General features: G+C 35.1%; 1 protein-coding gene across 5 annotated transcripts in view; it reads right to left on the bottom strand.

Moving 5' to 3' along the window:
* Positions 1-21873, bottom strand: part of LOC122791593 (synaptotagmin-2-like) — a 535724-nt gene that overhangs the window by 135368 nt on the left and 378483 nt on the right. For all 5 annotated transcript variants that reach the window (XM_044059368.1, XM_044059372.1, XM_044059370.1 and 2 more), the window contains one exon: positions 20675-20842. In XM_044059368.1, the coding sequence (XP_043915303.1) occupies positions 20675-20842 (168 nt within the window). The remainder of the gene's footprint in view (positions 1-20674; positions 20843-21873) is intronic.

Below are 21873 nucleotides of genomic sequence, written 5' to 3'. Positions count from 1 at the left end.
ATTAGAGTATGATGAAGCTATATTCATAAGTAGTAAATCAAGAATATTTTGTCCTATAGGGGAATCTAACAATCTAATCCACAGAGTTTTTTTTTATTTATTAGAGCCAATAATTAGAGGTGCAGGTCAGTTTACCGAGGAATAGTTAAAGTCTCCCAGTGTGAAGAGGTTTTGTTTATAGAAAGTTTTTCAAGTATGATTAGGAATCATACATGAACTTCAGGAGATATGGAAGGTGCCCTGTAACAGGTGAAAAACTTACAGTTTGTCTTCTTCATTGTGATTTGAAGTTCAGTAAGTTCCATCTGTGGGTCTCTAGGGATGTGTCCAGAGGTGATACAGTCCCTAACAAATACGGATATGCCACCACAGTTATCATCATGTCTAAAGTCATGGTAAGCACAGAACCAAGTATGGAGAAGTGCTGTCTAGACATTAAACCAAGTTTCAGTAATTACATAGACATTGCATTCCAAATGCAGAGAGAGTCTCAAAGTCAGGCAGCTTAATGTTGAGACTTCTGACATCAAGCAGAGCTACTATGAGATGGTTCCCATCAGGTTTTGATTTTCTGGCTACACTGGTATGATCACTAATTAAACTTTGCTTAAAAAAGGCATTATGGAGTAGCAAATGCTTTTGCCAGTATGCAGAGGTCTTTAAATGAGAGATGAAAGCAATCCTTTGCAAAGCAAGTAGGACTGTTGAGCATTTTGTCCCATGCTGACACATATTTGATCTCCAGTAATGAAACCAAATATTCAGCCAATTGTTAAAGCCAATTATTCTTTCTTTGTACCAAGGCATCGTTCATAGAGAAGGAAAGATACTGCTGATTATCTGAGTCATGCCTGCATTTGTGACATGCATGGATAACTCTAACATGTCTCTCTGCATGTATGTCAATGTTCTGCACCCTGTCATTCATCCCCATGCATACAACCACTTTGTCAAATTTATATTTGCTTGGAAAAAAGTACTTAAGAGCTTTTGAGACATCCAAGATCCTAACAACAGAAAAAGACAAATCACTATCACACTGCCCTTCTCCAGCCTAATGAGTGGCGAATCATCTTGCCTTACTACAAAGTAATCAATCACCAGACTGTACTCATATAATATCTAACAGACAGGGCAGAAACATGATTTTCTGAACAATAATTATGTAACTCTATATACTCGGTGACTTACTAGATGAGGTCTGTGAAGGTTACTTGGGATGTCATCTAAGGTAAAAGAACATGTGTGCACACACACACACATGCGTACACACACACACACACACACACACACACACACACACACACACACACACACACACACATACACCTCCTTCCCAATCAAAATTCCCAAACACAAAGCATGGCTTGCACCATACCTCACTGGTTACCTCATTATGAGGAACGTTCATCACTTTGAGTCTTAAAAAGTCCATGTTCCTCATTATTCCACACTAAAAGGCTCTGCCATACATTCATTGTTAAGATATGTTTTAACTTGATAGCATTGATGAATAACACTGAAGCAAATTACTTCATCAAAAGCACTTTTTATGGAGATGCATGGCCAAGATGGCTAACTGAGAGGAGCAAGTGGTGAAAGCTCTGTTACTGAAAATGTTTTCTCTAACAGAAAATATAATTAAAAAATAACATTTGGAGATACTTGTTAGGTAATTTATTCAATAATACTCAGAGAAAAGATCTATAGCTTCAAGTTCTTCAAAAGCTGTAATTTGTCTATCAGAATTTCAACTGCTTGCTAAGAGAGAAGATACTTCAACATGAATAACTGAAGAAATGGTACTCAGGAAGCTTGTGTTAAAAAAGACACCTAGTCAATAATATTTAGTATACCGGATGTGTGTGTTACTTAAAATAAACAAACTAGATACCAGACTAGAAGGTTTCAAAGAAGAGACCAGAAAGAAGATGGAAGATTTATATATTCTTATGAAACAACAAAGTGCACACATCAGCAGTATGGAAGAAGCTTTAAATGATCACGATGGAAGAATAACTGAAGGCAGGTCTCAGACTGAATTTATTTTAAAACAAAATAAATGGCTCATATAAAAAAGATGAAGATTAAGAAAATAGACTGAGATGAAATAACATTAGAATTTATGGTACAACTGAAAAGTGTGAGGAAGACAATATAATAAACTTCTTAACAACCTGGCTGCACAAAACATTAAATCTACCTGAAAATTTATATTTTGGAATTCAAAGGGCACATAGATCACTGAGAGGACCTTCGAAGAAGGAAAACTCACCACCGTGTTCAATTATAGTTAAGTTCATGTCTAGCTTAGAAAAAGGTCAAATATTAAAAACAGCATGGCCCAGCCCACCTAATAAAATAAGTTAACATATAGTCAGATTTGACCAAAATTATTCCAGTAAAGTGATGAGTAAAAGAAAATCATGTTTACCATTGATCAAGGAACTTAAAAATAACAATATTAAAGCCACTTTAGTGTTAATGCAAATTATTTATTTCTGAAAAAAATATTTAGCACTCTGGAGGAGGCATCCGTTTTTGTTAGCAACAATAAAATCTTCAATAATACTGAAGAAATAGAGTGGAAAAGTGTACCCCTCAAGAGACAGAGTGCACCAAATTACTGGAAACTGTTTCTAAAGTTAAAAAGCTTTAAAACAAGTATCTTCTATTCTGTGATTGCAGGATTTTTATTTTCTGAAACAATAGATTTGCCTTTTAAGTAAACAGTTTGTACTGAACTTTAACCTTCAAAACATATGTAAGTATGTATTTATATTTTAAGCTGAAACATTTTTCATGAGGAATATAAATGGTTAGTTTTACTGTTTTACTATATTTACAGTGAAAGAGTAAATATATTTCAATTAACTAAACTTATAAGTATATTTCTAAATGTTAAACAAATACTTCCTGGAAGAGAATGCCATTAAATTATAAGCAATAAAACTGATAACTTGAGGACTATGTAAGTTAAGAATTTTATTTTATTTGCTCTACTTTGCTTAGTATGTGCACTGCTGGTTTAACTGACTTCAGATCTAAGTAATGTGCTAATTAGGAGTGTTAAAGTGCCGGTGATTTTGTTTTCTTTGTTACCATGTAACACGTTCCTTTCACATGTCATTTATGAAGCAAGTAACACAAAAAGCTTGAGAACAAAATGATGTTCCATTTCTGTCAGAATGCTGGCTTCTTCAATAAAAACATTTTGAGGGGGAAAAAAAAGAATGCTAGTTTCATCCTGCCTTCAGCTATTTTGAAAAAAAATCTAGGTCAAAGTTTATCACTGATGTCTCTGAAAACAGAAATGAACTTTCTTTTTTTTTCCAAGTACATATGTGAGAAATCTACTCAAAATAACATTTTTTTTCCTTTTCCTGGAAGTTAAGAATTGGTAAAACAAAAGCTATGGTACTGTTTTATACTGAGCTGCTGCTATCATACAATTTGCTTACATTTCACTGAATGTTAATAGCTTATGTTGTAGTATTATTAACTCTCACCATACATATTAATGGAAAGAAGTAAAGTTAGATGCTTGTTACTGATTAGAATAGCTTAAAAGAACTAAGAGGAATGACAAACTTAACAGAAGAAATTAGCAGCTGCTGTGTGGTGTGAGTTGTCATTTTCACATGCTGTAATCACATTCTGATGCCAGGATGTGAACCTTAGATCAGAACAGCAGTTCACAATGCTAAAAACACGCACTTCAAATTAAACAAGCAGGAATTATTTTATATATAGTCAAGATTGTTTGCAATATTAGAATTAATAAAAGTAAACATCTTATGAATAACATGCCAATGCACAAGGAATGAAATATTTAATACGTAAGTTAAATAAAAGAGCAGTATCAGTACATTAAGAAATATATACACATCTGATGATTAAATAGCTCTTTGATGGGAGATTTTAGAAATACATGATATATACAATAAGGTAGCATATTAGTGGGAAAATAAGACAAAATATATATATTTAAATAAACTGCTTATAAGAAAGATGTCTATTATATATACATGCATATGGCAGAAATGTGATTGTATATAATTTCATATAATTTACATAGAAAATCATATAAAATATTTGAAAACAATCTGAAAGCTGAAATCTGAACCTGGGTCATATGGACTTTGAAGCTTTTACAAGTTGTATGTTATTAAATTTACTAAGACTACCTGAAATAACTCATTCCATAAGTCAAAGCTGAAATTTGAGTGTTATATTGCTGAATCACTAAATCCATTTTGATAGAGTAAAGTACAATTTAAATATGTTTGAACTTGGAAAGGAAGAATGAGATTTGAATTAATCACATAACCTTTGAATACAATATAGACTGCAAATATTTTTGTACATATTTTTTATGAAGTAGTTTAATAAGCTAAAGGATTTTTAAATAGTTTTATATTGTCGTGTTAAGAGCATTGCACAATTCTGAAATATAGACATCTGTACTTTAAAAATTAATTTGGAGCTTTTGTTAGAGCTAAAATATATATATATATATATATATATATATATATATATATATATATGTGATACATATATAGGTGCATTGATTTCCATTTTGTATTATAGTTTAGTATGATAAGATTACCTGTCACCTGTACATTTATAGATCTCTTTATCTCTTCAGGTCCCACTCTGTTTTACTTATTTATTTACTTAGAAATTTAGTTATAATAATGTTGAATGAGTGAATAATTTAGGAATATTTAATGGATAATTTATACTACTAGTACATGAATAAGTATATAGTACACTATTTGTTGGATTATTAAGTATTTGTGAGTAACAGAAGAGGATTATTAAACTTTTATGTAATAATAAGGCTGGGGAGGCAATTACTTTTCCCAAGGGGCCAGATGAGAAACTTGGGCTGTTTTGGAGGGCTGGACCAATAGGCTGAACTCAATTCTGCTCCATATTAATTGTATCACTTTATAAAAAGCAGTACATTTTATGGTTTTGATTAGCTGCTACTGATAGATGTTATAATTAGGCTATGAAAATGTAAAACAGGCATAGTAAAAACACTAACATTACATCACTAATTAATCAACAGTTAGTCTAGTACTGTACTCATCTGTGAACCTATTGTATTTGGATTTAATTTAAAACTTATTTCAAATTTTATAGCACAAACACTGATAGACATTTGCTAAACAAAGCAATACAGTCTCACAATGACAGCAGACTTAGCATTAAAATTTCTCTGTCTTTGAAGCTCACTTTTATTGAAACAGCATTGAAACTCACATTCAAAGAAAATGCATCTGGCCAATGGCAGATACAGTTTACCTTTGGGCTGTTTTACAAGTCATAGGTCCCTTACACATTTTTAGGGCCATGCATACATGAATGCACCTTCCTGATTGTATTAAATTATATTCTCTGGACAATACAGTACCAGGTTAGAGCATGTTTTAAATCTGTAGTTTCAAATATTTTTTTCCAGTAAGCAATGAAACAAAATGTATGAACCGAGAATGAAAAACCTGTCCAATTCAGAACAAGTAAAAGTCTTGACTCAAACTTCTGTCATTACAATTAACCAATATCTGTCAATGAACAATCTCTGCAGAAGTAAGTCATCTGAATAATCCCACGTTAACTAGAGCTGTAATTGAGGACTACAGCATCCACCTCCTTTAAAGTACAACACAGTACAGGATCAGCAATCCATCTACATACTGTGGGAGCAGAACCCACAGCCTTCTGCATCAACAGTAAGTATGCTACCTGTTGTGCTACTAACAGTGCTTTTAAATACTTTAGCACAATAGCGATTATCATTTCTTAAACAACGGTTGCACATTGTAAACAGACTTGGCATAAGCAGTGCTAAATTTCTCTTCCCCTAAAGCTCTCAGGTCCTTGTAAAATGCACTTGACACTCACTCACTCTTGTAGAATACACTTGACACTCAGCCATATCTCTCAACTCTGTAGCACAAGAAATCTGAAAAAAAAATGTATATGGGGGGAGACAAAGGCTTAAAACTAGGGACACATTTTAACTATTACTTGTACATAATCTTAGAAAGTTGCTAGAATAAAAAGTTTTGTGTTATTGTACCATGCATTTCCTGAAAGATGATCACAAGCCTTTTCTCCCAACGCACTGTTTGTTAAAATAGGGTTTCTACCTATTCCCAAAACAGCTTTACAAAAAGCATTTTCTCAGTGGTGGTAGGGGTTGAGAATTCAGGCTCTTGTTTCTTGTGTCTAAGGCACAGGATTTGAGCCTGAGCAATAACACTAACCACCAGTTATCCCTAATTAGGACATTTTACACACACACACACACACACACGCACACACGCACACACACACACACACACACACACACACACACACACACACACACACACACACACACACACACACACACTCATTGCATATGTGATTCTGTGCAGCAGTAATGAACAGCTAAATAATTCCCTCCTTCAGAAGCACTAGCAGGAAAATCTAAATTCCCTTAAAAAGAAGCAATAAACGAATGTTAAATCCAAATCCCGCATGGTAAGAAAGACACAAGATGCAATGAATGAAAGACATACAGACACAATCAGAAATTCCAGGGGGTTTGTCTGACTTCTCATACAATGCCCTGGTCTGTAATAGGGGAACAGTTTGTTTTAAATGGCAAAATATATAACTAAATTAATATTCTTATTATTTTGGACTCGTATATAATATTATATTAATTACTTGTAAGTCACAGTAGCTTCTGGCTAGTTTTTGATGAATTTTTAGGTATTGGTAGGTAAAGAGTACAGTAGTTTGTCTATTTGATAGACAAACTAGAAACTATGGCATCCATGGTAGGTTGTGTTTTATTAGCACTATATATATTTGTTGTTGTAGACTTGTCTTTGTTTTTGTTATTTACGAGTTTTACTCAATTAGTTTGTAGAAAGGAAGAATTAAAAAAATGTGGAATGTTAAGATGGTGTTGGAAAAATGCATTAGAATCATATATGATTAAATGGTACATAACTATGTCATATTATCTTTAAGAAGATTTTTTAATACAAAGTATGGATAGTTTTAATCTATTAATTTGTAATAATTAAATATAATGGCAAACTCTATACACTAGCTAATTTTTACTGGATCCCTGGAATAGGTGCAAGAATGGCTAAAGATGACTTAAATTTACTACAACGTTATTGGAAGGGTAGTTTAATTTTAGCAGGGTATTTTAATGGCATAGCTAGTAAAGAAGATACAAGTGAACAGAAGAAAGCTAAAATACTGGCATTAGCTAAAGTACTAAACCAGGGGGTCACTAATACTAGTAAAAGCAGAATATAAAACATTGCTCTTCACTCATTATTCTTATGCATATGGGATGCAAACCAGAATTAATAGGATTCATGCCTCTATAAATTTACTTAAAGTGAATTATTTTAAAACTATTCCTTGTCCTTTATCTGATTATAATGCACTAAATATTAATGTATTAACAGATATCAGGAAATTTTAAATTATTTATAGAATCCCAGTATATGATGAAATCAAAAGAATTTAAGTGTTACCATAAGGAACAAATTAAGAATGTTTTATCTGTGTATGATAATGATCAGGTTAGTAAAGTCATACTATGGGACTCCTTAAAATCCATATTAAAGACAGAATGGTAAGATGGGTTAGTAATAAAATGAACAGTGGGATAAAGAGTTATTAGAAATGCAAGATAAAATGCAGAAAGTGAGGCATGAACAGCAAACAAAGAAATTAGAAAATACTGAAGTTATTAAAATATTAATGGCAAAATATCAAACAGTTTTAATACATAAAGTGGAGATAGTTTTAGAAAAATATAATTGCACAGTTATGTTATGACTTCAAAAATGATTGGCTAACAGAAGCAAGATGTTAAGCAAAAAGGCACAAATCAACAATATCCAAAATCCTCACACTGATAAGCTTGCTTCAAACATAGAGGAAATGCTTACTATCTTTTAAAAATTCCATGACAGTCTTAATAAAGATAAAAATACTAATCCTGATGATTACAAAAGTGACAAGTATTTAAAAGAAAAAATGTTACTAATAAACTTAATGACCAACAAATATCTCTGTTGAATAAGCCTATTACACTGATAAAAGGAAAAAATGGTAAAGCTCCAGGGTTAGATGGTTTAAGTATGGAATTATATAGTCTGCTTAAGTTAAATATTTTAGAATTACTAAGTGACATCTTCAGGATAAATCAGAGTGACAAAATAATTCTTCCCTCATGGAAATTTTCTGTAATCTCACCTATACTGAAACAAGGAAAGGATAATAAGTTAATTTCCTCATCTAGACCAATTTCATCATTAAATTTAGACTATTTATTTATTTATTGACATTTGTAAGCAGGGTTGATCCAGCTGGGCTTGTGCCTCATTTTCAGTGGAGAATCAAGGAGAAAAGCTCCCCAAAAAACACAAACAGTTTACAAAGAATCAAATATTTGAGTCAAAAATATGGTCAAAATCAGTTATACAAGAATGTTATAAAGACAAAGCAGAAATGCAAACACATAATATATACATATCAATATTTTACAGACTAAAAATATATTTACATATTTATAAAAAGAGTTAAGTCCAACAGTATTGATTGTAGAGTTTAATAAATATCCACAATAGTGGAGAACTTAGCTGTATGTGGAGGGACTGAGAAGGTATATAGCAGGGTTGAGGGGAGCTTAAGTAGGGGCTTGACAAGGACATATTTTGGAGCTGAGTAAATGAAATTTGAGTTTTTCTTTAAAGTGGGATGGGTGAATGATGGAACAAATGTCTCTTGGGTGTTTGTTCCAGGCTTGGGTGATGGAGTGTTTATATAGGAGTTTGCCAGCTATTTTTGAGGGATTGGTAGATTTGTAGTAGTTGCTGATTAGAGGTGCAGAGAGTCCACAGAGGAGTGTAGATAGAGATGAAGGAAGAGAAAGCAGGGCAGGATGAATGTTTGTAAAGAATGAAGTGTAACATTTGAAGTTGTGGCAGCAGTAAAAGATGGAAGAATTCTAACCAGTGGAGAGTATTTAGGGCAAGGCAGTGATGTGTATTGTATGGAGAGTTTGTGATAAATCTAGCTGTCTTGTGGTAAGTTTGTTGGAGTTTGTTTAAAGTAGTAGTTTGGATGTTGGTGAGTACTGGGGCAGCATATAGAAGGGAGGGGAGGAGAAGAGCTTGTGCAAGGGAGAGTCTGGCATTTGTAGTTAGAAATGTTTTGTTGTGATACAGTAAATACTATAAAATATTTATTTCCAGATTTGCTAAAGATTAAGAGATATAGCAGATTAATTAATAAAGATCAATAGATTAGCATATGATAATATAAAAAGTGTAGTAACTATCTTAGATTTAACAAAAGGAATGAACAAATAATTGTCCCTAATTAGCTTCGATATTGAGAGAGCTTTTGATTCTGTAGATTAGAACTACTTGTTTAAAACTTTAGAGGCATTTGCATTTCCAGAACAGTTTATTGAAATATTAAAAAAGCTGTATAAAGACTCTAAAACATATGTTAAAACTGGATGCTACATTTCTCAAGGATTCATTTTAAACAAAGATAAAAATCAAGTGTCCCTTATCCCCTACACTATTTGCATTAGATATTGTATTGAACTTTTAGCTAATAGTATAAGAAGCAATGAAAAATATGTATTCTCAATTAAGAGAGTGTCAATCTAAATTACAACTTTTTGCAGATTGCATTTTATGAACTACAGGAGATTTAAATTATTCAATAAAAGAAATAAATTAGGAAATTGAAAATGTTCAAGAATTATCGCTGCTGAAATTTAATAATAATAAAACTGAAATGTTAGTGTTAAATCAATTACTAGATAGTAATTTTAAAGACAAATATAAATATAATTGGGAAGGAAAAGAACAAAAATATTTAGGAATAAAAATCTATGAAGATGTGAGTAAGATTATCAATAATAATTATGAAAAAATAATTGAAGTATTATTTATTATTAAAAATGGAATAATTTTTTTTTACTTTTGAGGATAGGTTAGTACTTTTTAAAAAGATATTAACCAATATATATATATATATATATATATATATATATATATATATATATATATATATATATATTGCATGCAATAGCTTCAATACCTTAAAAAAATTAAAAAAAAGCATTCTTATGGTATCATAAAAAGCCAAAAATTGCTTATAGAAATCATATAAGATTATGGAATTATGGTGGTATTAACTTCCCAGATGTAGAACCCTAGTCAATTGCTGCAAAGTTTAACTCTTTTCTACTCTGGATAGACTCAACTTACACTAGTCAATGGAAGACCATCCAGGAGCAGATTATATTAAATTCTTATAAAATATGATAAATTAGAAATATGTAGCAATCTTTTCATCTGGTTAACAGAATTTACAAATTCATTTCAATCTTTAGACTGTCCATATAAGAAATCATTTCTTAAAATAGTTAATATATTTCTAAAACTCAAAATCAAAATGGAATTTTTTTGTGCTTTATCATTGCATGCACCTGTAAATTTATGGAAATTCAGAACAATGTTAAAATTAATTTACTAAAAATGAATGGATTAGTATTATGGTCTGATTGCTTTTAAACAGGAAAAGCTAAGTTCTCAGAATATTTAATGAAAGAATATAGGTTGGATGAATCTTGTAACCAGTTAATATTATCCATCAGTAAGAAATTAAATTAATTTATAAATAAGATGAGTGAAGAGGAACGAAACACTATTCCCCATTATATGAATCTGTGCATTCTATCATCCAAGGTAGATTAACCTACAAAGGATGTTTGTCCAAGTTATGCAAGTTAATTATAAATAATAATAAGTCTGATGCAAAATACTGGCATTTTTTGATAGCAGTGGACTGAGTGACACAACAGATGGTAAGAATAGAACTCTGTTACTTAAATCAGTTAGATTGGCCCTGTACATAATCAAAATTTATACAATAAAGTTTTTTTATGTGGAAATATATGCATAAAAACATTTGTTACTCCCTGTAAAATCTCTACATTTTACATAATTACTTCTTCTGTTTGTTGGAGAAATTGTGAAGATGAAAAAGCTGATAGGACACACATGTTTATGGACTGTGAAAAATTAAATGTATATTGAAAAAGATATGTGTTTTTTTAAGGGGTTATGGTCTGATAAGTGTTCTTTAACTAGATAAGTAATAATAATGAATGTTCCACTTCCTGTATTTGTAAAAAAATAAAATAAAATAAAAAAAACAAAGAGAAAACATTTTGTGCTCTCTTGGTAGTTGCTAAAAAAGTTATTACAAAAACTGGAAGTAGAACCCTGTTCCTACATTCAAAGAATTTTAAATTTAACAGCAATATTGTATAAAACTGAAAAAGAAGTGATCAGAATAAGATCTATAAATCATACTAAGACCTTTTGTGGTTGGGATAACCTTGCCATTGAAATGCAGAGATTCTTAATGTTTTAATTGTATAAGATTATGTTGATGATTCAATGGATTCTTATCATTGTATAGCAATTTGTGATGTTGAATTTCTTCCTTTCTATGTATATATTGTAAATATGAAAAAAGCACTTTTTATGAGTATAAATTCACATTCCTGTCAGCTTTCTAGTTGAAGCTGTCAATAAGCTTTTAGTAACTGTGCAATCTTTAGCACATTTTGCTCACCTGTTCCACATTATAAAAGTAATGTTCCACATTTTGTCTATTTGTTCCACGTTATAAGACGTAATGTTACCCATTTTAGAGATGGAATGTTGAGAGCTATGATTCAATGCTAAGAATTGTTGTATCCATGGTAAACAATATTGAATTATACCAATTCATCAAAAGAACATTTTGTAACTGTATAATATACAGGATTATGATTGGGTCGCCAGTCATAACTTGGTTATTATGTGTTCGAATTATGAATGCAGCAATCACTTTGAGAGTGTTGTTAAGGTGGGTTGTGTGCTATAGTAGCATTGAACCAGGATGTCATTTAACTGATATTTAAGCATAATAATGTTGTTCCATGTACTACAATACAATTTAAACATCCCATGAGCTTCCTAGTTGATGTTGTCAGTAAGCATAACACAATTTACCCATTTGTTCTACATTATGAAGGGCAGTGTTATGCATTTTGGAAATGGAAGTTTGAGAGCTGTGTCTAACATTGTAAATGCTGTAAAATCTCTAATGGTAGTAATCCAAATGGCAGCTTTAGTAGTAATCCAAACCATAGTTTGAGTGAGTCCATAGTAAAGGACCTATAAAACAGTTTCCAAATATATGAAATGTGGCCAATAAATGCTGTACACTGGTAAGTGGAAATTTCCAAAGTAAAAGCTGTTAACTGGTGGCAGGGTCAGCTGTAATCAGTTTGTGTGTGTCCACATTAAAAGAGCTTTAGCATAAATGATAAATGCTGTCAAGCTGGCATTGTAAACACCGTCAGATCTCAAAAGTCAATTTCAGCAGTAATCCAAACAGTAGTTTGAGTGTGTCCATGGTAAATAAGCTGTAAAGCAATCTTAAAAAAAAACATGAACTGCAGCAATAAATGTTGTACGCTGGCAATTTTCAAAGTAAAACTGATAAATCATGGCAGAATCAGCAGTAATCCAAAAATGGAAGTTTGAGTGTGTCATATGCTAAAGACAGATACGACACTCTGAATGTGAAGCTGCAAGAAGCCTCACTTTCATTGGCTCAAATGTACAGCCAAGAAGACAGCAACTTCCTGGAGCCAGAGAGTGAGACTTCATGGAGTTAAAATGTTGAAGCAGCAGGCATGAAAGTGAGACTTTATTTAACATTTATTGCCCCCCCCCCCCCTTCCAGGAACAATCCATAGGCAGCTGCTTAGGTCACCTTGTGCTGGATTCGGCCCTGTACATAATCAAAAGTTCACACACTGCAGATGCAAAGCATCGTATGTAAAAACCCCAAAGCCCTAACCCCAGCAAGAACAAAAGAACAAACTTCAAATGCACACTTAATTTTAAACATACTAAAACAAAATAAAATAAACTTGGGCCACAATTCTCATTCATCACAAAGTTAAAAAAAAAGGTAACTTCACTCATTCAACACAAAGCCCAAAAATGACTGCACACATAAGTCAAAACCTTGGAAGGTCAGAGCAGAATAAAAAAAGTCAAAATAATTAGCATAATAGTGTCTTGAATTAACCAATTAGAAAACAATATCATTAGCAACATTAAATGATCCTAACTCTGAAAAATTTCTACAAAGTAAAGTTAAAGCATAAAACCTAACAAATGCCAGTATTACCCTCACTACATCACAAAAATACTCCTGAATGCCTTTATGGAGTCCCTCTTCATCGCACATTCGGATAATCTATTTCATGTGCTCATGACCTTCCCTGCAAAAAAGTATTTTTTAAGATGCAAAGTATAGTTAGTCCCTACAAAAAACTGCCTTTGGCTCCTATTTATACTTCTGTCCTTCCTGTTTAGAGCATTCCCTTCAGTTCTTCCTTACATGATCTTGTGCATCAGTGTCATATCCCCCCTTCTTTCTTCTGGTTGCATAAGTGAAAAGCTCTAGTTTTTCTAACTTCTGTTCAAAGTCATTCTCCTCCATCCTACATCTCCTCCATCTCACAGATCCATTGTGTATCTTGCATTTGTATTCCCTGCAGAAGCATGATGCAATTTGCCTTGTAATACCTCTAAAACTGTAGGTAGTGCTAAAGATGTGGTCTAACCAAGGTTCTGTACACTGGAAGCATTGCCATAAACATTCTCAATCTATCTGCTGCTTCAACACTCCTTTTGCTCTGCTCTTAATTATCTATTCCAGATGTAATGCCCCACCAGATGCTTTATTTACACTGCTGCTACCAGTTGTACTCAGCCCAGCTGATACTCCACACCAGCGTAGTTGTGCCTTAAGGGAAGAAATTTACATTTGTTTAAAATGAACCTCAAGTCATACGTTTCTGCCTGTTTTGTTCAGACTTTCCATATTCTTTGACAGACTCTCTTCTTCTAACCCCAACCTTTGTATCATCAGCAAAGAGGATGACCCTTTTGTTTATTTTATCAGATATGTCCAAGACAAACACACTGAAGAATACTGGGCCTGAGATAGACTTCTACACTACTCAGAGTTGTACTAGCATAGTTTAATCCACAAGGCAATAATTCATTTAGTGCACCACTAACTGTTTGCAAGCACATTTAATGACAGCTTGTAAGATGATACACCCTCTTTTTGAAAGACAGCAATGAGTTACTATGTAGCAACCTAATACCTTGTTGCTAAGAAAAGAACAGTTCAATTGTTTACAAGCTGTCATTACTATGAAAGCGGGGGTAAACTATCAATGTATTCATTAGCACATACAAGCTGCCATCTATACTAGCCAGCCCTCCTGTCTTGTCCTTATTATATCTCTGGTGATCCTCCACTAGTCAGTTTCTTAATTCCTGACACTGTGCATTTTACAATAGTCATCTACATCACACCATTCAAACATTCCTCAGTCTTGGTCTTTTCCCCAACCCTCCAGCTTTCCTTTTGCCCCCTGTGTGGGACAGAGTTACCAATCTTTCTAAAGTGCAGGCAGGTTGTTTCTTCCAGCACTCTGCTGCCACGTTCATCTGCAACCCAATTATAAAACTGGATCAGGTTTGACTTACAGCTCCTTCTGGCCATCAGACCATGTTGGTTGCTGTCAATGAGACTGACATCCTCTAGAAATGCTACCTGCCTTCCCCGCAGGATCCCTCCACAATATTCCCTGCCACCATTATTAACTCAATCAGTCCCGTGCAGTGGGAAACTAACTACCACCATTGTTTCCTGAGGATTTCTCAGACAGGAAATTACTTGTTTGCTCACAGCTGTTCTCCAAAATCTTCTACTGAAAACATAGATTTAGATTTACCATATTTGACAAATGAGAGTTACAAAGAATGTAATATATGATAGATCTTTGGAAGTCAATGAGCTACACACCGGAGTTCTTATCAAATGTATGTCTGCAGATGCTGTTTTTATATTGTAGGTTTATGAAAGGAAAAACAATGTATTTTATTTGCCAAAAATATTAGTTATAGTCAAAAAGGGTTATCTTTGTGCCAGACAGAGCCAAGATATCAGTGGGAGAATTGTTTACCTGCTCAAGCACCTTCCAATGATGTATGACAAGAGGGGATAGCATACTGTTTTTTGTGATATTTCCAAATCTATGCAAATTATGCATATAATATGTTCACAATATATCAAAACAATTTTAAACTACCAAGCATTTTTGTTAGATGACAAGTATCAGTGAAAATACTGTTTGCAAGGTTGTTCCATTTATTCAACTGTAAGCCACAAAGCTTTTATGAAATTTATGAAATTAGTGCGGCTATGAAGATATAGGTAATAGTTGTATTTGTTTTACCAAAAATATATTTATTTCAAAAGAGACCAGAAGGCTTAATGGTTAAGGTCTTTGCCTCCCATGCACAAGGTACAAGGTTCGATCCTGACCTCCGACCAGTGCCTGTTTGGAGTTTGCATGTTCTCTCTGTGTCTCCGTGGGGTTTCTCCCATGTCTGAAAAACATGCTGACTGTTTCCATCTCAAACTCACCAATGAATGGAGCTGTGGGCAGCAGCACAGATTCTACATGGTGCCCTATAATGGGAAGAATTGTACAGACCAACCGCTTTGGGCATCTACTGTGGTGCGTAGTATCCTCAAGATAGGAGAACATGGATCACAGACTTTATGCCGTGGCAGGGCTAGCCACTCGATGGTGTAAAATATGGCTCTAAGTGATTTGGTCATGTTGACTAATGTCACCAAAAATGGGCATGGGTAGTTACCGATGATAAGTGGGTTGAGGACCTGGCCTACTCTCACCCATGCCAGGGATCCTTGCTAATGGTGGGAGGGGTATATGTGCCCCTATTGGCCAGTGTGTGCCCGCCATAAAGTCCAGCAGCCCTGGGCCAATAAGCTACTGGCTGGCCGGTGTCTAGTCGCCCAGCCTGGGTTACCTGGGATAGCTCTGTTGAACGAAAGCTGGACGTAAAACCAACCAACCTGCCAAACACGAGCTGAGAATTGCTACGCTTAATATAGGTTCACTGACAGGATGCAACTTGGAAGTGGATGACATGATGATACAGAGGAGACTGGACATCCTATGTATCCAAGAGACAAGATGGAAGGGCAGTGCAGCAAAGCCCCTTGGCTTGGGATCCAGACTCTACTACTCAGGTGGGGGACAGGTTAGAAATGGTGTAGGAATTGTGGTGAGAGAGAGGCTTCAGAAGGCAGTGAGGGATATCATTAGAATTAATGACAGACTCATGGCAATCAGACTCCAGTGTAATGATAGGGCAGCATTCATAATCTCAGCATATGGCCCACAGCAGGGTTGTGATAGTGGGGAAAAGAGTGCATTCAGACAGCAGTTGCAGGACCTACTAGATAAAGCAGGACAACATGAATTGGTGTTGATAATGGGTGACTTGAATGCACATGTTGGGACAGACAGAAATGGATATGAGGACTGCCTGAGTCCACATGGGTGGGGTAACAGGAATAAAGAAGGAGAATCCATTCTAGATTTCTGTCTGGCAAATGGTTTGATAGTAGTCAACACATCGTTCAGAAAGAGAGAGAGAGTCACAAGATCACATACAAGAGTAGCCAACATGCAACTCAGGTAGACGTCCTCCTAGTAAGGAAAAGGCACTGGTGTAGAATCCATGACTGCAAAGTCATCTCCAGTGAAACAGTTGGCCATCAGTGTAAACCATTAGTTGCCACAATCAGCTGTAAGCAGTGATCAGAAAAGGCTCTAAGCTCAACAGAGACCACGCTGAAGACCTGGAAGTTGACTGGAGAGAAAGTACAGGATTTCAAGGAATTACTCAGGGCTCTAGCACCCCAAGAAGAGAAAGAAATAGGTGAAGTTGAAGAAGAGTGGCAGCGTCTAAAAAAAGCATGTGTTAGGACTACAGAAAAGATATGTGGCCGAGCCAGGTGTGGAAATAAGGTACATAAGGAAAGCTGGTGGCGGAATGCAGAAGTCCAAGAAGTCATCAAAAGAAAGAAGGAGTGCAGGAAGAAATGGGAGATAGAAAAGACCAACCAGGCTAGGAAGGAATACTGGTTGGCTAACAAAGAAGTTAAGAAAGAAGTTGCAATAGCAAAGAATAGGGTATCGGAGGCACTCTACCAACATCTGGAAAGTGACACAGTAAGGGGCACAAAAAAACTATATCAGTTTGCAAAGCAAAGACAGAAAGATAAAGAAGATAGACACCTTTCATAAGAGACACCAGTGACAACCTGCTCACCAGTCCACAGGACATCAAAGGCAGATGGAAGGAGTATTTCCAGCAGCTTCTGAATGAAGAAAACCCCACAGAAGCTGTACTGCCCCAGAAACAGCCTATGATGAGAGAAGAAGAGGAGCCCACCTTAGAAGAGGTAAAAACAGCACTAAGGAAGATGAAGTCAGGGAAAGCAGCAGGCTCAGATGAGGTCAGAGCAGATATTAAAAAGATGCTGAGTGAGATAGGGGAGAAATGGCTCCTAAGGGTACTAACAGCAGTGTGGAGAAAAAGGAGTATCCCCGCTGACTGGAGAATAAGCATACTAATGCCAGTGTACAAAAACAAAGGGGACATCCATAAATGTGGGCAGTACAGAGGGATCAAACTCCTACCACATTGCATGAAAGTTCTGGAGAGGGTGATTGATAAACAGATACACAGAGTAGTAGAATGTTAGATGAACAGTTCGGATTCACATCAGGGTGCAGCACAATTGACCTGATGTTTGCATTGAGACAGATACTGGAGAAGAAGCTAGAGATGAGGAGAAAGTCCAACTGGGCATTCCTAGACTTGCAGAAAGCATATGACAAGGTACCAAGAAAGCTATTCTGGGCAGTACTGCCGTGGTTTGAAGTCCCATAAATATTGGTAGAATTAGTGCAGGCTATGTACAAGGACCCAGTGACTCAAGTGCAAATAGTGTTTGGCCTCACAGAGGGGTTCCCAGTGGAAGTGGGTGTACATCAGGGTTCAGCTCTGTGCCCATTACTGTTCATACTGGTGATGGACTACATTAGCAAACAGGTTGGAGGGGACAGATCAACAAAGCTGCTGCATGCAGACAATGTGGCAGTACAGGCAGACTCTGATCTAGAACTTCAGCAAAGGATAGAAAAATGGAATGAAAATCTGAAGGCACATGGGATGAAACTAAGCACAGATAAGATGGGGAAATCAGAAGAAGCTGAGAATAGTGATAGAAGGGAAGATAGTGGAACAGGTAAATAGCTTCAAGTATCTGGGAGGGGTGGTTGAGGAGAAGCGTAGTCTGAATGAAGAGGTCAAAGCTAGAATCAGAGGGGCTGCAGCCAACTGGCATAGAGTATCAGGTGTAGTCTATGACAGAAGAATGCCAAAGAAGCTGAAAAGTAAGGCGTACAAGACAGTGGTGCAACCAGTACTACTGTATGGTACAGAAACCTGGGCAGTAAAGGTAGAACAGTTGAAGAAGCTAGAGGTGATGGAAATGAATTTCCTGAGAAAGGTGGTTGGATGCACACTGTGGGACAGATGAAGAAATTAGGACATAAGACCAGAAGCCAAAGTAGCTCCAATTGCAGAAAAGATCAAAGAGAACAGATTACAATGGTTTGGACAAATGTGTAGAAAAGCAGAAGACAATCTGGTGAGGAAGATTTGGGACGGACAGGAAGAAGGTAAGAGGAATTGAAGACGTCCAGCAAAGAGGTGGTTGGATTGTATGAAAGAAGATCAGCGACAGTCAGGCATGAGTGTTGAAGAAGGCAGGAGTGTGGCACTGAATCGAGAGAGCTGGCGACAGTTAACACGATAACACGACCCCATGTAGAAAAAATGGGAAAAAGGGGGCTGATGATGATGATGATGATGATATTTATTTCAGAATGTCTTCACATTAGCCATATTTTAACGTAATTTTTAATAACACCCAGTATTTGACTACACCATATCACCATCATAGCACCCTACTCTATTTTTGCATTATTAATGTAAACAAGGAAAACATTTTATTTTTCATAACATTTTGCACATACTCCTTAATAATGCCATCTCTGCCCATCCCATATTCATAATTTCACAGTGTGTGGTTAGCAAATTATGTCAGCTTGTAGATGCCATTTTGCTGCCTTAGTTTTTACGTATGTCCCTTTATCACAACTTCAGAAATTAGACTTTGAAAGCAGTGATGAGTATACTTTCTTCAGAAGTACAGGGAAGGAATTCTCCTGTAAAGATGAGTTTACTATTACAGGATATACACCAGTTCTACTTTCCTGTTGATTATACTCTTGTAGGAAGCAAAGAGTCTTGGATATTTTTCTGCCACCCCCCCCCCATACAAGAGTATTCCAACTGCTGTTTACTAGTCCTTTGACACGTCCTCCCTGCTGGAGACCTGTGTAATATGTCAGTCAGGATGTCTGCTGATAAACTAGCCTGATTTCTGAGGATTATGGAAACCATATCTCTGGTCCTTGTGCTTTATCCTTCCTAAGGGCAGCCCGTTTCCTCCAGTTCTCTGCCTCTCGATCCTGTATCTCTACTGTTCTCTCTTTTTTTGCCTTCTTCCCTTCTATAATAATATCCTCTCCTTACTTTCTTTTGAAAAATAAATAACTAAATAGATACACAAATAGATACACAGACATAAAAACAGCTGTTACTATGATCTTAACGAGTATGCGTCAGCCCGGCATGCAACAAACATGAGGACCTACAACAGCTGGCATCACTTTTAAGCTCTTCCATTTCAAATATAAATTTCAAATACGTGTATAAAATAAACTAAGTCTTAACCACAAATCTTAAAAATCTTCATGGAATCAGTGATGTGAAATGGAAGTATTTTCTGTAACATAAATAACTCTGATTCTTTTCACCTTTTTCCTCGAGGTAAAAACAAACATAAAATAACACAAATTCCATATGCTATAAAAATGAATAGCTAGTGCATGTGGAAATTACAGTTCCCAAAAAAAGATAGACAAAAGAAAGATGCTGGAACACATGAAAGAAGACTAAGGAAACAAGATGGCAGCAGTGTTCTAAGACAGCTACCTTTCACTAAAGAATGCAATTTTTAAGGTGCAAACTTTTATACACTCCATCCCCTTCTGCAGAGAATGTAAATAAAGAAAAACAGCAATTGATGAGCATGCTTAGCACATCTCTCTTATTAACATTTCTGAATGACAGAAGTCTGTTAAAAATATGACGTAGAAAACATCTTTTAACTGTATTATTTTTCTATCTAATGTAAAATTAAACAATATATTATGTAAATATTTTCAATTTTCTGTGGGCTGGATATAAGATGAAGAGAAAAACATTCTAAAGGTTTAAAACTGAGTTTATAAACTCTTCAGTATATTATTGTCTTCCATGTTTTAAACAACTTTGATTTGAAATGAGTCATTCAACCTACAGGACAATATTCTTATGAAAGATTATAAATGATATAGCTACTCAAGTGAACAGGCAGTATGTTACCTTCAAGGAACTCCTTACTTCTCGCTTCTCTGTGTTAGATAATGATGTGTTTTAGTAGAAGGCAACATTTGACACAATGTAACAAAATTCTGACTCACCTCATCTTTGACGGCTTGATCTAGCTCCCGCCACTCCTCAATCACATGATTAAGGTCAATGGACTTCAGAGGAATTCTCACTTCACCAATTATGTCATGTTTCATAAAACGATTGAAATCATACACTTTCATAACCACAGCTGCATCTGATACGTCACTCTGAGGAATCTACAGCAGAAAAAAATTGAATCACAGCCAGAATTTACTATAAAAAGCCACAGATGTATCTGAAGGAGATAAGATTACACAGCTTTAATACATAAACATTGAAATTGCTATCTAGGAAAAATGAACAACTGGATGACTCGAAAGTAAATAGTTGTCATGCCACGGCGATATTTAGTACTGTATTGTTATTGAACATGCATACCCTATGAATAGGTGCATGCACTGATGTGTTTGCATACTCACTTACATATTATTGTAGGCATAACGTGTGTCTGCAAAGTTATGTATGCATGTCTCCACATAGACAAAGGCATGAATATACTGAAAAACGCTTAAAAAATAAAAAGTAAAAAGTCATGGACATTCAGAACCATGTAACTAAACACTGGTTTGTCCTTCTTAAGTAGTCATTTCCATATATCCCATTAGCCTACATCACAGAAGGTTTAAAGTATTACACATATGGATGTAATTCACTCCATCAAATTAGGTATTTATCAGTGGAGTGAATGACTGCAAATGTGTTTGACTATTTATCATAATGTTGAGAAATTTGCATGAATGGTACATCAGATGTTTGCGTGTAAGGTATGTGTGGGTTTGGTACAATAATGCCGAAATCTATAGATATTCTAAAGGTCGTGTCATTATGGGATAGGAGTTTTGCACAAGTTTAAGTGGGTTAGAGCTAGGGTTAGAGTAGGGTAGGGTTAAGTGATGGCATAGTTTTAGTGTATGTGTGCATCCAAGCTGTCTAGATAAGTGCCAATGTTATGGAAAGAGATTTTTTAAACTTATGGTGCAGGGTTAAGGCTAGGATTAGGGGCAGGGGCAGACCTAGTGCCATACCTCTCAACCTCTTAGAGCAAGAAATCTGGACAAAGCCATACATAAAGGTGGGACAAAGGCCCAAAAATAGGGAAATTTTTTAAAATATTAATCTTACAAACTTAGAAAGTTGATAGAATAACAGATTTTGCATTAGCATGTATTTTCTAAAGGGTATGACATCTGAAACTCAAATGTCTGTC

The sequence above is a fragment of the Protopterus annectens genome, chromosome 17.part0 (genome assembly GCF_019279795.1).
Source record: "Protopterus annectens isolate FY-2018-M chromosome 17.part0, PAN1.0, whole genome shotgun sequence".
NCBI lineage: Eukaryota > Metazoa > Chordata > Ceratodontiformes > Protopteridae > Protopterus > Protopterus annectens.
Note: the sequence above shows the minus strand (reverse complement) of the source record. Positions and strands in the feature narration are given on the sequence as shown.